General features: G+C 40.4%; 1 protein-coding gene across 4 annotated transcripts in view; it reads right to left on the bottom strand.

Moving 5' to 3' along the window:
• The window catches only part of ACVR2B (activin A receptor type 2B), a 158,663-nt gene that overhangs the window by 36,335 nt on the left and 105,187 nt on the right, over window positions 1–17,141 (bottom strand). For all 4 annotated transcript variants that reach the window (XM_037891145.2, XM_037891144.2, XM_007059431.4 and 1 more), the window contains exon 2: window positions 2,993–3,200. In XM_037891145.2, coding sequence (XP_037747073.1) covers window positions 2,993–3,200 — 208 coding nt within the window. The remainder of the gene's footprint in view (window positions 1–2,992; window positions 3,201–17,141) is intronic.

Here is a 17,141-nt window from a genome sequence, read left to right as displayed (position 1 = left end):
TCTTTTAATCCATGGCACTATTTTCAGTGGTTTATTCCTTCATGGGGAAAAAAATTAACTTTTGAGCTAGAATTTCTCATACAAGATCTCAGCCAGGAAGTAATTTTATTTTATTTTTTAGTTCAAGGAAACATCAGCCATTTGAGTTATCCAAGTGATGACGTTTCAACAAGTTTAAGTAATATTTCCATATACCTTTTCCTGAATTCAGACAACATAAAACATTTCAATTTAATGGCATTAGACTTGAGTATTTGTAGCCTTCAGTGGAGAATGCATGTTTTGCAAAGTCTGTTAGTTAAGAAATTAAGTTAATGAGTGTAAACAGCCTACTCTGCATAGGCAATTCATTATTTCCCTTAATTGGTTCAGAGTGTGCCCAGGTACACAACTCTGGGCAGCTTGACATGCTACTTAGCAAGCAGTACAATATAATATAGTGGGAGAGAAGTACACTGTTTTCTATAGCTGTAAGTGTACATTTTATAGTAATTCACATGCTCTTCAAGTGAATTTTAATACTGCTCCTCCAGCGAGATAATGCACATAAATGAATTGTGCACTGTTTGATTTATTTTTAAATTGTACCCTTTTCTACAGCTTTAAATGCACATGTGCCATGTTATGGCATATTTGTTGGGTGATCACATAATGAAACACCACTTTACTGCACAAGTACAAGGGGCTTAAATATTGTAATGAGCAGATAAGAATCTGTATAGATTCTTACACCACTTCTATGCCCTAACAGTTTAGATGAGATTAAAGGACAGAGTTAAGATTGCTCTAGGAACCATAACCCTAAATGTCCTGACCTTCGTATCATTAATATCTCAACCTTAGTGTTGCAGCAAGGTACCGTTTGGCATATAACGCTAACCATTATCTACGTTACTAAGCAAAAGACACTAGAATTTGATAGACCATGGAGACTGTCCTTTTTCCAGGAGACACCTCATAGGTAATTAAGTAGCAACATAGCTGCATCCCAACAAGATTGCCCTTGGGAGCCCAGCAGCTTGCGTGTGTGTGTGCTGAACACAAAAGCCAGTAAAGGCCATGAGGACATTAATGCCGTTGCATTTGTTTTAAAGGCCTGTTTGTCACATTTTATCATTTCTCCTGGGATCAAAGCATAACAGCATGGGGCAACTAAAAGGCCACCATCAAGATACAAACTGAACACTCAAGCAGCGTATAATTAAAACTTACTTGGTTAATTAAAATCTTTCTAAAAATTCAAAATGGAGTTTTCACCATTTATGTTGTTTGTTAACACATGGTATCTCACTCAGCTTGGACCATGAAACTAGACTGGTCAGTTTGTACCTTCTGGTTCTCGTGCCACAGGGTTAGTGTGTTATAAGCATGTGTTCTCAATTTTGGGCATTTGAACAGTTTTAACAGATTGCAACCAACCATCCTTTCTTTCTTTACAACTAGATGGGAGGGGTTGGAAGGCCCAGAAACATTCTTCTGTTGTAATGCAGGATAATAGTATGGAAGAGGTTGAGAACCAGTGCATTACAGCATGGGGGCATTGTGTTATACCATGCACCTGTCACAGTGCTGCTGTATTTGGGAGCATATGCTATAAGCGGAAATCTGGTTATGCTAAACACTTCTGTTTGAAAACAGAAAATGGTAGTGAAATGTTCCTATGAGGATCAGCACTACAATGACTAAGGAGTCTGGAAGGACTGCTTTATTGGGGGGGGGCTGGGGGGTAAAATCTAAATGAATATGGCGCTTGACTATGCAACTTCTAGGATGGTGGGTGTAGTGGAAAAATAACCCAGCTACAAATATTTGAAGGAATAAGAGGAATTACTTATGAGCTATATGGAGAGGCAGAATTGCTCAGAGGAATGGGATAGAGCTAGGAACAATTTCAATGAATAGGACAAACTTTTTGACTTGGGGCCAAATTTGGCCTGACTTAATCCCAGGGATTTCAATAGGGTTGCACAGGAAATAAGTTCAAGTAGAATTTCGTATGAGACCTAAACTCCAGAATGGTCTCTCCCAAGTAGTGGTGGAAATCTCATGTCTTAAAATATTTAAGATCAGACAGGATAAAATAATTAGGAAATATACAGTTGGGAATAATCTATTTTCCTGCAAAAGCAGGATTAGTTCTATTTTGGCATTTAAATCATAGAACCAGACCATCATCTTGATGACCCAGTACATTTTTGCCCATACCTCTGAGAGCTACGATTCTACTATACTACCTTCTAGCTACAATTTTTTAAACTAAAAAGTATCTTAGGCTCAGAACTAGTGGACAGTGTTCCTCCAAACTTTGAAACTAAGGAAAACTTTTTAAAAATTGCAATTGTTCTCCTTAGATAACATAGCATTGGGTTACCCAAACTTATGAGGCAAGACCATATTTTCCTAAAATCCAAGCTCTTTAATGCATCCACACCCTTCACACAGCTGTGCCAATCTCCCCTACAGCTGGTTACAGACAGCACCATACTCCAACACACTTGTACTTCAATGGTCCATCCCCCCCAGTCCCTGCCAAACTAGAATCCTACCCTCAACCCAGCTAGCATGGACAGGGAGTAAAGAAACCCTTTACAATATCATTAAAGCAAGACCATCCCAAACCCTAATACCCCCCAAGATCTGTGTTTTTCTAGACAGCTCCAAATGACTCCATGTTTTCCCTTATGTAGCCAAGTACTCTTGGAAGAACATATTGCTCTTCACTCAATGGTACAGGACACATTTTTCAGAGCATGCCAGAATTGCTGAGCTTTCCTATAAAAAAAAAAAAGCCCCAAAAAAGGGCCTTTTGTGGCTTCCATATTGAAAGCAAAGAGTTAAGTGAGAATTTTGAGATATATACAAGCAATTAAAGCAGGTTAATAAGGTCCAGTTGAATTTGGCTACTTCTGGACATCACTAATACAATTTGAAAGCCTTTCCCACTTGAAATACAATTTAAATTTGTGTCTCAAGTAATCAGGATGGCTATTACCTGTCATAGCAGTTGAAGTCATCTAACCAGCAGCCTTTCTTCACCAACTCAATGGAGCCAGAGTTGTTTCTCCAAGAAGCATAGCAATGGAGCCGTTTGTCCTTCTCTCCTTCACAGCGTTCCACGCCACTCTGATTGGTCTTCTCCAGCTCCCAGTTGGCATTGTAGTAGATGCATTCTCTCGTCTCTGCCTCCCCATGACCTGGCCCTGAGATTCCAAAACCAAAATATGCTTACATGAAACCAAAGTTAAATACATGAAAAGACATTTCCACGTGCTTAACTGCTGAGCGTCAGTGAAGTGGATAAACTACTTAGTGTGCATGTTTTATCTTTATCTATACTTTATATGGAACACAGCACTGTAACAGCTGAGCATATCACATTTAATTAACTCATTTATCTTCCCCACCCCTGTGAGGCAGAGAAGTATTATTCTCATTCTGTAGACAGGGAATTAACCCACAGAGTGGTTATGAGATTTGCTCAAGGTCAGACAGGAAATCTATGGGAAAACTAAGAATTGAACAGCGATCTCCTTGAGTGTCAATCCAGTGCCTTAACCACAAGATCATCCTAGAAGGAAGTGTAATGTTCAAGTGACGACCAACGTCCTGCAGAGAGTTGTGTGGCCTCACCTTCAGTACAGGACTACAGTCCACAAAGGCCTAGGTCTGGAATGTGTTGTGCCACCTTAAACTAAGTGGGCTCCACTTAACTCAAAACAGAGCATTATGAGATATACCTTCTCATTAAGTAGGGGGGATGCTGGAATCTTCTCTTTTACCATGGGAACCTAGTGAAACCCAGGGCACCTGGAAAGCTGTTACAGGTACGCTTGACATTTCTCTGGTGTGACAATAATGGAAAATTAACATAAATGCAACCAACATTTCAGTACTATTAGTAGGCCAGCTTACAAAGAAAAGACACTTCCAAAAATCATCATCATGCCTAAGTGGAGTAAATGAAATTTTGTATGCCCTAATCATCAAAGGAAGCTAGTGTTTTGCTGAACCGTCAAACAGCGTAATCACTTCCCTCACCAAGACAGAAACATTCTATCTGAAGGATAAGGTTCCTTTGGGGTCTGAGGAATTATTCGTGATGGGTGAAATTCACCTTGTGCCTCACCTTAGTCCCACTTACACAATATTATTGCAAATGAATATACATTTCTGAAGGTGTAAGTGGGGCATCAGCCTCAGGCTGGGTCTCTGCACACGGGTGAATTTCATCCAACATGATTCCCCTCTCCCCTCCGCCATTAAGTTGACTGAGGCATACACAGTAACTGGGTTGAGTTAAATAAGCCACCATGAACTGGTGAAAGCAAGGAGTCTCTCATCGTCCTATTGATGCTAACTAGAAGCCAAAGCAGTAACAAGGCCTCATGGGAGTCAAAATGAAATGCTGCCAAAAACTGTTACACTGATCCAAAGTACCAAAAGAATTTTTTTTAATTGAAAAAGGGATCAACTATGAGATGAACAGATCACACTCAGACATGCACAGTCTTATATCTCAAAAATCCTAGCTTTGTTATAGACATATTCTGTATGAGGTATTTTATAGACTAGTGTTAAAAGTAGGAGGAGAAATCAAATGCAACAAGACACATCAAGAACAGAGTATAAATAGAAACCCCAGAAACATCACCACTGAGCCACAAATAGCAGGTTGCTTTTTAAATGCCTGCTGAGATGCTGAACTATAAACACATTACACACAACCAGGAATAGTTAAGTTTTCAAATTAGTATTATCCTCTTAGGCTGTAGCCATACTGCCATGGGATCACGCAAGTTAAAACAAGGTCAGGCCTGGTCATTACACTTTGACAGGTTGCTTCCAAGGAAAAATCTAGGTATTGGCAATTCAGTAAACAACATTGAATCAATCCTCCAGCATGGTGATAAAGGAACAATCGTGCTGCTAGAAGTGTCATTATCTTGCTGAGATGTAAAATCAAGCTCCTGACTCCTTGTGGCTAATGAAAATCTCAATGCACTTTCAGGGTTCAATTCTGCACACTTTACAATTTATCTTGGGGTGAAGGCACTTAGTCCCCATTACTACAGTATCTTAGCACCGCACAATCACTAACGTTTATCCGAAAAACCACCCCATGAGGTAGGGCAGGGCTATTATCCCCACTTTACAGATGAAGAACTGAGGCACAGAGAGACTAAGTGACTTGCCCAAAGTCATACTGGAAACCTGTGGCAGAGCAAGGAATTCAACTCAGGTCTTCCAAATCCCAGACTAGCATCTTAACCACTGGATCAGCCTTCCTTTCTACAGCCTGTAACCTCCTGATGTGCATTAAATCTTCCTCACTTCCTCTCTGAATTGTTGTAGGGTGAGAAGATTTGCCTCCATTTCACTGGTGGATGTACATCTGTAGAGAGCTTGGAGAGCGGTCTGCATTCAAGGTGCTAACCTAGTGTAAATTTAGCCTTGTCTACACCAGGAAATTAGCCTATTACTGACAAGTGGTGCTGAACAAGGTTTAAGTACAAGGATGGACCAGGACAAGCCATGGCGTCTGAAATGGTGCGGAACATGGTTTGCCCTGAGCCATTCCTGCAGTTACACCTTGCTGTGCACCAAATCAGCTGCCCTGGTTACATGACTTGACCTATCTTCAGCGCTGTGTAATTACTCTGGTGTGGGGTAGACAGACTGGAAGAACTCTCTATATTTTTAAGAGGTGTTTAATTCTCCAATACCTCTTTATTTCCCCCAAGAAGAATGTTTAATCTGTATCATGGGAGAGATTTAAAAGGGTGGGAAATAGCCATAAAGTGGAGCTTCAAAACAAAATTATATTCAAAACGCACACAGGAGAGTTCAATTTTAACAGCACCTGAATTTTTTAATCAGCATTTGCAAATCTCCATCCAAGTCCTCCTCTGACAAGTTGCTTACTATAGTAAAAACCAGCCAAAAATATCCCCAGACAAAGAGAAGAGTCAATATTGCTTCTTCTCCACAAAGCCTTTGCATTTGATCTGTTGATATTTACATGACAATTTGTTATAGAATTAAGCCTGTCTCTTAAATACCTAGTGAAATCAGCGGCAAATAATGGAGAATTGTCTTGTGTGCAGGAAAGTAAGGGATGCCTTTTTTTTCTTTTAAAGCTATGAATGAATGTCTTTGCTTTATTGTAATGTGTAACATGGCTTCCATCTTAAACAGTTGCTGATTGCTAGCTAATATTCAACATAATCTTCTGGTCTTCTCTAGAAAATGATTGCTCAATCAAAGAATGCATAAAGATCAAGAATTCAGTAAAATCTTCTCCACAGAACCAAAGAGGGATAATATTCCCCAACTTTCCACTAAGCTTACTGGAGTGAGATTTTTCTTTCTTCCCTACCCAAACCTCCTAGACAGCAGCCTCACCTAGCGAACCAAACAGAGGGTTGGTAGCCCCCAATTCTAGTCCCAGCTCAGACAACTCTCTGTATAACCTCAGGTACAAATGCATAAGCTCCACTACCCCCTCTGGAAAGTGGGGAGAACATAATGTACAAGGATGTTGTGATGAGTAATGTTTGCACAGTGCTTTGGAAAGGAAATGTAAAAAGCAGTAGTTGTAGTTCTGGGACCAGAAAGCAGTAGACACTTGAGCATTAGAAATTCTGTAATGAGCCTGGGCCCCCCCCCCCCCGCCCCCCACAGAACATGGGTCTTCTTTGCAGCAAGCTTCAAACTAAGGGTAAGACTTGTTTCCAAAAAATCTAAATCTACATCCAGCAAATATGCCAAAAACCCTTTGGTGTCTTATCTGCACCACACGTCCACCCGAGTTACAGAAAAAACAGGTTTTCTTTGTTTTTTAAAAATAGCCCTTAAGGGTAGTTGTCTTAAAAAGACACCTCTTTATAAACTGCACTGTTTGCAACATACTCTTAGTCCCAAAAAGTCATTTGGCAAGTGTCTTATCCTGCTGTGTTTCTACAGCGACAAGGACTAAGGTGGGACCCTTTTGTTTCTCTCCGGGACAGTCTCAGCAGGCAGTTGCACACCTTTAGGAATGAGTGTTAAATTACCCGCAGCTGTAGTTCAACCTTCTGTAATGGGTCACGTTGAGCCCTGGTCTACACTACAAACTTAGGACAGTATGATTATGTTGCTCAGGGGTGTGGAAAACCCACACGCCTGAGCGATGCAGTTATACTGACCTAGCTCCCAGCGTAGGCCCTACTATGGGCTTCTCCCATCAGCATAGCTACCGCTTCTCAGAGAGGTGGAGTATCTACACCGACGGGAGAATCTCTCCCACCAACCTAGGCAGCGTCTTCACGAAGCACTGCAGCTGCACCATAGCAGCGCTGTAAGTGTAGACAAGCTCTGTGACAAGTTATGTGAAGTTGGTAGCAAAACGCATTCTTTGCGGCCTCTGTATTAAACCACATTAAGGTAAATTGAATGAAGGTGGGGAGGCTTAAACAGGTTGGCAATATCCCTTGAAGGAAGAAAGCACCGTGTAGGTGTCACTTCATAGCTTGTGTAGTCCCTTTTAATAACTAAAATGAAAGCTCTATTTAAGGAACATGTTGAGTCAAAATAGAGTGCATAAAAATTAGTACAGTATAGTTGGTAATTTACCAAAATTTTGGGCCTGATTTTCCGAACTACAGAGCTTTGTAAATACAAATGCATGCACAACTTATTTATTTGCATGCCTATATGGCTATTTGTCCACGTAATTTTACATTATAGGATGACCACGCTTGCACACTGAATTGCTCCAGTTGCATGTACCAAATAAGCAACTATGCATACATATTTGCATACATAATTATGAAAACCAAGCCATGTGTGTCTTACTGGGTTACCTATAACAGATCAGGGAGCCATTAAAGGAGAGACATAAGCCACCAAAGGAAACAAAGAGGACCCAGAAAAATGTATGCATAGAGTGTCTGGCTTGAATAATACCTCAAATCATACCAAAGGCCAGCATAGTGGTGAAAATAGACTCTGTATTTGTCCATAAAAATCAACATCAGTCTTAAAACAAACACCACAAAAACAAAAAAACACCACCACGTTTTTCAAAGTCACACCTCTTTCCCCATATAAAAGCTGCAGCACAACCACCACCAAAAATCTCTTAAATGGGGTGGACTTCATTATACACCTAATAGGCCTGGAAAAACACTAAATGAGCACCCAGCCTCACCTCTAAAGGGTCTTGAACAGATCCACCTTTACAAAGTGCTTCTAAAACTGCTTATTCCCTCACCATAAATGGAAATTAAAGGAACCATCACAAGAGTGAAATGCCTGCAAGATGCATGGAAACTTTAAGAAACACCATAATACAGGTTCAAACTATATGTGTAATCCCAATTAAAAAACAAACAAACAAAAAAAAGAGACCAAAAAATGCCACCAAGGCTAAACAGACTAAAAGAGGCGCTTAGAAGCAAAAAGGCATCCTTTAAAAATTGGAAGTTAAATCCTAGTGAGGAAAATAGGAAAGAACAAACTCTGGCAAGTCAACTGCAAAAGTATACTTAGGTAGGCCAAAAAAGAATTTGAAGAGCAACTAGCAAAAGACAGAAAAACTAACGGCAAAAAAAACTGTAAGTAAATCAGAAGCAGGAAGCCTGCCAAACAGTGGGGCCGTGCGGTGCTAAAAGAATACTCAAGGAAGATAAAGCCATTGCGAAGAAGCTAAATGAATTCTTTGCATCAGTCTACACTGCAGAGGATATGAGGGAGATTCCCTCACCTGAGCCATTCTTTATAGGTGACAAATCAGAGGAACTGTCCCAGATTGAGGTGTCAGCAGAGGAGGTTCTGGAACAAATTGATAAATTTAACAGTAATAAATCACCAGGACCAGATGGTAGTCACTGAGGAGTTCTGAAGTAACTAAAAAAATGAAATTGCAAAAGTGCTGCCTGTGGTGTGTAACCTATTGCTTAAATCAGTCTCTGCATCAGATGACTGCAGATAACTAATAGGATGCCTATTTTTAAATAAGGCTCCAGAGGCAATCCTGGCAATTTCAGGCCAGTAAGCCTAACTTCAATACCAGGCAACTGGGTTGAAAACGTAGTAAAGAACAGACTTATCAGACACAGATGAACATAATATGGTGGGGAAGAATCAACACAGGTTTTGTAAAGGGAAATCATGCCTCACCAATCAATTAGAATTCTCTGAGGGGGGTTAACAAACATCTGGACACAAGCGATCCAGTGGATATAGTGTACTTGGACTTTCAAAAAGCCTTGGACAAAAGGCTTACCAAAAGCTTAAGCAAAGTAAGCAATCATGGGATCAGAGGGAAGGTCCTCTCATGGATCAGCAACTGGTTAAAACATAGGAAACAAAGAATAGAAATAGATGGCCCGTTTTCACAGTGAGGAAGAGGTAAATAATGGAGTTCCCCAAGGATCTCTACTGGGACCAGTGCTGTTCAACATATTCATAAATGACCTGGAAAGGGGGATAGACAGTGAGGTGGCAATGTCTGTAGATGATACAAAATTTCTCAAGATAGCTCTTCCCAGTCAACCTTGGACATAACTACAAAGGGATCTCACAAAACTAGGTGACTGGACAACAAAATGGCAGATGAATTTCAATGATGATAAATGCAAGTCATGCACACTGGAAATCATAATCCCAACTAAACATTCAAAATGATGGAGTCTAAATTAGCTGTTACCACTCAAGAAAGAGATACTGGAGTCATTGTGAATAGTTCTCTGAAAAACATTAGGAAAGGGATATATAACAAGACAGAAAATATCATAATGCCACTATATAAATCCATGATATGCCCAGACCTTGAATACTGAGAGCAGTTCTGGTCACCCCATCTCAGAAACGATACATTAGAATTGGAAAGGGTACAGAGAAAGGAAACAAAAATGATTATGGGAATGGAACAGCTTCCATATGAGGAGAGATTAAAAAGACTGGGACTGTTCATCTTAGAAAAGAGATGACTCAGGGAGGCGGAGGAAGAGATTTGCCAGAAGTTTATAAAATCATGAATGGTGTGGAAAACATGAATAAGAACATTATTTACCCCTTCACATAACACATGAACCAGGGGTCACCCAATGAAATTAACAGGCAGCAGATTTAAAACAAACGTAAGGAAGTACATCTTCACACAATGCACAATCAACCTTTGGATCATTGCCAGGGGATGTTGTGAAGGCCAAAACTTTAAACTGGCTTCAAAAACAACAACAAAAAACTGGGTAAGTTCACGCAGAATAGGTCCATCAATGGCTATTTGCCAAGATGGTCAGGGATGCAACCCCACACTCTGGGTATCTCCAAACCTCTGACTATTAGAAGCTAGTCCTGGACAACAGGAGATGGATCACTTGATAAATTGTCCTGTTTTGTACATTCCCTCTGAAGCACCGGCCACTGTCAGAAGACAGGATACTGGGCTAGAAAGGCCATTTGCCTAACCCAGTATGACCATCCTTATGTAGCATAATGGTTTAATTCTAGTTTTACTCAAATGTGTATAAATATGTAGTGAGGCAGACCATCAGCATGATGACATTTTGAGCTGAACAATTTGCTGCATCCCTGTGGATATAAGGAGTCCCTTGCTTATTTTTCCACCCTATTTATAAAGCCTTTACATTATAGGTGCTCCAAAAATAAGTCAACATCTATACACCATGAATTTACCAAACAAAAATCCAGTCTACTGGTATTAGCATCCATCACCAGTGCCCAAGCTTCTTCCAGGTTAATAGGCTGGCACAGCAACCTCTGCTTGATCATCCAAGTCCAGAAATGAAGCAAACCAGATTGCAAGGCTTCACACCACTTCGAAGTGACATATGTCTTCAAACGGAGGAGAGGACAGGGTCTTAACTAGTTAAGTTAAAAATAGCTGGTACAACTAAGACCAGCTGAACGCATTTTTGTTTTTAAAGCCATATAAGCCGAAAGCTCATGCTCAAATAAACTGGTTAGTCTCTAAGGTGCCACAAGTACTCCTTTTCTTTTTATATAAGGTTTATAACTCCCTAAAACCAGAATTCAGTATAACACCGAGAACACCAGCAACAGAATGTGTAGAAGGAAGATTAGCTTGAGTTCTGTTTTCTGTCAATAGACTAGGTAGTTCCCAAGACAAAAGCTCTGAAGTTTTCTGTCAATCAGTGGCTATTAAACTATTCTCAACATATATAATATCACCATGGTAACCCTTGGTGATGTCATTACAGCCAGCCAGTCTCAAAGGGACAGGAGGCTTTAAGTCATTTTCCTTTAAAATTAAAAAAGGAACTTCATATTAAGAAATGCATCCTCTCTACTCACCAGGGATGACAATAACCAGGGCCTTCTATATTCACACCATGACTCAGACTTCACTTCTTCCACAGACATCTGTGTAGTGCTTCCTTCTCCTTCCCCCACTCTTTTTTTTTTTTTAAAACTTGGGCTCAAGTCAATTAAAGATAACAAGGAAATTATTCAAAAGAATTAGATTATTATACTATTTTCTCGAACTGCCAATATAATGCATTCCTTGAAATATAGGGAATGTATTTTTAACAGACATTAGCATCAACTTGGGGAAAGGATGCAATAAAGATTTAATTCTTTTGAATAATTTCCTGTCATTTTAAATTGAATAGGGTTTGTTTCTTTCAAAAAGTCCAGAAAAAAAGAGCCCATGAAAAACCACAGAAGCCCAGAATTGCTCAGGTAAGTATTCTTGTTTACAGAAAACAGCTCAGTGACACGGCAACGCTATCTGATTTACTGAAATATTGCACACACACCCACACCCACCCCCAGTGAGGCTAATCTGTTGGCCCAAAGCGGAGGATCACTCAGAAAAAGGTTTAACAAATCATTGCTTTGCCTAGGTAAAACTGATCCAAGAAGGTTTAGCTAGGTCATGATCATTAGCACCACTACCCTGCACCAGTAAAAAAGCACTACCAGTAGTCAAACAATTTCTGGAAATAGGGCATTTTCAATTTCAGCTCAACTGGTCATTTTGATATTTTGTTTAAAGGAGGGGATCATGTTATTCATCCATTAGTAAATTCTATTTTGTGTAACATCAGTTAAGGACAAAGCCAAAATGTAATTATTTTTTCCCCTTTACATCGCTAACTCTATCTGTCTCCTCAGAAAGGTTTTGGTTCTTTAATAAAAACACCAGAGAGATCAATCAAAAGCATTTAATGCCTTGTTGCTTCTGCAGTTCATGTTTAAATGCACTTTGGGTCACAAACGAGGCAATTTGGACAGTCGGAGCTCAAACCGGATTAGTAATCACAAAAACCCGGTGGGGGATGTGTGTGTTATATTATTTGCAGAGGTGTTGTAGCTGTGTTGGTCCCAGGACATTAGAGAGAGGTGTGAGAGGTAATATCTTATTTTATTGGTCCAATAAAAAATATATTACCTCACCTACCTTGTCTGTGTTATATTAGACAGACAGACCAGTGCTGTATTTAAGAGGACAAAACACCACAAAAGTTAAGCAATTGTGCATCAGAGCAAGGCATGGCCACACAACACTTATCTCCCTATATCTCAATGTGTGGAGTGTGGCACAATTGGGGTTTAACAACATCCTATGGGATGTATGCTTCTGTCTGACCCTTTCCACAGAGTTAATAAGCAAATGCCAACCATTTCTCCATTAACCCTACTCATTAGGAGGTGTCTCTCCACAGTTTCCTTGCTTCTCTAAACCAAGACATAGCCTTGCTTGACAAATGATTTCTTCAGAAGGCCTTTTTTCTCTCCCTGTATCACTGGATTTCAGATAAGCAGCCTTTATAGAGGGCAAGCTGTTGCATAGCACCATGAAATGTCTTTTGGGATATTTCTCTTAAGTCTGTCTGAAATACACTTTTATATCAGCATTAATTATGAGATTATTATTTCTTTGTACTGCCATTGCACTCAGGAGTCCAGTCACTCTCCACAATCCCTAGCTGTACAAACACCTAAAAAACGTCTGTTTCTGCCCCCGACTGCTTACAATCTGAGTGGAAGAAAATCTGAGCATTTAAAAGTGAGGTTTTATATATCCTAAAGACATTTCCTATTAAAGTCAACCAAAGCAAGGAGATCCTTCCGATCAGATGTCATATATAACTAAGCGTTTCTTTCCCACAATTTCATTGTCCACAACATTCCATGTCCCTGCTCATGACCCCATGCCACCACTGTTTTGAACCCCAGGACGGTCCTGCCAGAGACGGCTCTTCTTTTCCTAGCTTTTCTCCAGGGAGAGTGTAATCGTGTGTTTATAACATGCAACAAGACCTATAACAAAGTAGAAAGAAGTAGTCTCTGGTGAACTACCATTGCCAGAAAGCTTCAGTGTCTGAACAGCAGTACCTCACAGGCCACACATGGTCCTCTTGAGTTTCATCAGCAGGGACATTTCAAATATGCTTTCAAATGTGCTGAGTCTACTAAGACTAGGCCCAAAGTGCTTTTCTACGGATTCTGCTTGACATTTCTAAATATCACAATTCCAAATTTAATTCACTGGTAATTGGAAAAACGGTAATGCATGTAAATGGACAAGAAGATACTGAAGGTCAGGCATCAGGAAACTGTGCCCTTAAAATAGTGGCTCCCAAACTGTGAGGTGCACCCTTTAGGGGGCATGGCTAAACATTCAGGGAGGGTGCAGCAAGTCCTGGACCAGCCCCCACGGGGGGCAGAGAGGAAGAACAGGCCAATCCTACTCAACCCTACTGCCCCCAGCTCTGCTCCTGGCCTGCTCCCAGCCCCCTACTGGGGCTTCCAGGGGACCAGATAAGGGTAAGGGGGGAGTGAGCAAAAAATCTGGGGACCTCTGCCCTACGAACAAAAGTGTTTGTCATCTTGTCACCCTCTTACACTCAAATAACCAAAGCTTGAGAGTTCGGCAGTGTTTTTGGTAGGATATACAAGAAAGGAAGTAAAACGGTACAATCTCTCTTTAAACTGCTAGGATAGATCATGTAAAACATGGTTTTTGAAGTCTGCCATAAATCAAAATCCAAATATTCTGGATTCTCTGTCCTGCCTAAAGGAGATGCAATGGGAGAAACCTACCAAGATATAAGCGACCTACTACATTGGAAGAAGAGTACTACTTGTGGCACCTCAGAGACTAACAAATTTATTTGACCTTAAGCTTTCGTGAAAGCTTATGCTCAAATAAATTTGTTAGTCTCTAAGGTGCCACAAGTACTCCTTTTCTTTTTGCGAATACAGACCAACAAGGCTGCTACTCTGAAACCTACTACATTGACAATTTCTAGCAAGTAATGGATATGAAATATATAACGTGAGTGAAAGCACAAGTTCCTCCTAATATTTTAATAGCACTATTTCAACCCAGTCATTTTGTATATAGTCACTTTGTCAGCAAGTTATCTGGGCAAGTGGGAGGCTCAATGGAAGAGTTATGTTGATGTATCTATGGTAGCTAAAAGGAGATTCTGTATGCTTGGAAGTTAATTTCTCCAAATTCCTCTCTACTACATTGTGGGTTGTAGGGTTTTTTTAAACTTTACTTGCCATGAGGCTGATAAAGGGGAAAAGGAAGTCTTGTTAGATCTTTCCTCTCCAAAGGCAAGAGACACCAAATCCCAATTCAAGTCTCAGAGAAAAATTAATTTTCTGGCCTTATGCTAGGGCCTCCACTTTGTTCATATCAGAAAATCAAACAACAGCAAGGCAGCCCCTGTTGAAGAAAGGCAGAAGGAGCTAAATGAGGAGAAGTGCTGCAGATCGAGAATAAAGGTAGTAGTTTGCTTGAGCAGCATCAGCAGAACACAAGCCTTTATTACTAGGTCCTCACCTGCATAAGCACATAGGGTGCAACTCATAAGGTGAAACTTGCTGTGGTGTGACAGGCCAGAGCACAGTCCTCTGTGTGGCTCTGGCCCTGCAGTAGAGAGGTCAGGTGGTGGATGTTGCTGGTACAAAGGTGTATAGGTTGGCGGAACAGGTCTCATTGCCAATGGTAACTGCAGTAGAGCCGCGTTTCTGTTCCAAAACCTCTCCACTCCTTCCACCTTGCGTAAAACTCAGAGCCCTTTTAAAAAAAAAAAAAAGCACTATGGGTTTGGAAGTCTTCAATTCAACCTGCACGTGCATTCTGGGCGAGTTTCTCATCATCTGCTTTCACCAGTGGTTGAAACGAGCCCTGAATAGTTCCACCATATCCTATTCATTGTAAGAGGTTGCTAAAATCATCCGCACAGTTTCTTTTAGGCTGCAAGCAGACTGATATCTGAGTCAGGCTGTTGGGGTCCCAGTTTTTGAGGACCTGATTTTGCTAGTCCTAAACTGAGTTATTGCCCAGTCAGTACTCATACACCCTTCCAATGCCTGACAGCATCCATCAGCAAGTGTGGCCAATGCTTTTCCTCTTCTGTCAGGAAAGGTGATTAGTTTATGGCCTGACTAAAACATGTGCCAGGACTCCAAAGTCAGGCTTGTGGCTCATTCTCCCTATTCCCATTATACCAGTTTTGTTCAGGCAGGGAAGTCTTAACTTCCTTCCTTGTACTATCATCATAGACCACTAAATTCTATGGAAGCAGGTCCTTTGGTTTATAACCAGAGATTGCAAATGGATGAGCTCACTTGAAGCTGATCTGCAGCCTCTTTTTCCATGCAGAGTCAATAAGTTATACCAATAATTCTGCAGAACTTCAATGACACCTTGAGTTCCAGCAAAACCCATGCACGGCTGCCTGCAGACTGCTCTGATGGACACAAAGCCTGTGCAATTTTAGCGGGCTAATCAAGGCACTCTGGGCAAAAAAAAAAAAAAAAAAAATCCTAGCACAATACATGGAGTAGAACATTCCTCACTGCTGCAAGTTTTGTCTGAGTAACAAATTGTGGCTTTTAGCCGTCAGTCAGATTTTAAAAACACCATCCTCTGCATGATGGTTTATCCACAAAGCTCTTGTGCGCAGAAAGCTCTATTTCAGGGAGCATGCTGAAAACCAAAATGCTTGTACAGTGCAGAATGCTCTTCTTCAGCTTATAATTAGTGTTTATATTGATAAATGACAAACATGCACTACATCCCAAACATCATTTCCTCAGTTCAATCCATTTGAGGGCATTTGGGAACTTCAGAGAATTCACTGGGGCAAGTGACACCTTTTATTTTGTGTTCTAGACTTCCGGAGTGCCGTTTCACTATCAAGAAATAGGAAGACATACACACTGGCTTTTTAAAGCATCTTCTCCAACTTTCACTGGTATTTCAAGAGTTAATTAGCTTCAGTCAAAGAAAGCAAAGAGGCCAAACCAGAGAATGAATGAAAAAAAGGCACAAAGAAAAGCAACTCTCTAGCCTTTGCAATCATACACTGGCCTTAAGCCCTCCAAAGGAAGTCAAGACATTCCTGAAATTCTTCAGAGGATGAGAAGCAAAGCAGTCATATAAGATGCCAATTTCTCCAGTCTTTTTGTTCCCAATGGTAAATCCCATATGAGCAATTCTGTCAGGCCCTTTTGCAATGGAGTTTGCTCCCAAGTGACTACACCACATTTAGAACCTACTTCATGTTTACAGAAATTTACCTTTCTTCTTTGGATCTATTCAAACAAGGCTGTAATCAAATGACCTGATGAAGGAATGTAGCACAATCCAAGACCACCATGCAACTTCCAATGATTGTTTCTACTACAATAATGAAAAGCATGAAAAAAGGGCCAGATAATGGCAATGATTCTTTAAAGACATTTATAAAAGGGTGAAGATTTTTTATATAAAGAGTAAATAAATTAGTTTCCCATATTATCCTTCAGCTTGATTTCATGCACCAACCAGCAGCTGTGTATGGATTCCACTTTGAAATCTATATGTGTTTGAGTACAAGTACAGTCCAAGAGATTTAAAACTCCACTTGTCTGTCCTAGAGATGGAATTCCATTGAACAACTTTGAGTTCCTGTACAAAAGACATTCCCTTCCTCTAAAGCTACAGATGTGCATAAAACAATCCAGACCACGCAGAAGTAACACACACCATATGTTTTCTTCCCACATTCCTATCCTGATGTCATATACTCAATAGCCTCACTTTAGGAAATTGGACACATTGCGCCTTAGCGATTCAACTTTATATTTAAACATTGGTTAGTTCCCAT

The sequence above is a fragment of the Chelonia mydas genome, chromosome 2, assembly GCF_015237465.2.
Source record: "Chelonia mydas isolate rCheMyd1 chromosome 2, rCheMyd1.pri.v2, whole genome shotgun sequence".
In the NCBI taxonomy this organism is placed as follows: Eukaryota; Metazoa; Chordata; order Testudines; family Cheloniidae; genus Chelonia; species Chelonia mydas.
This window is presented reverse-complemented; position numbering and strand designations above follow the sequence as displayed.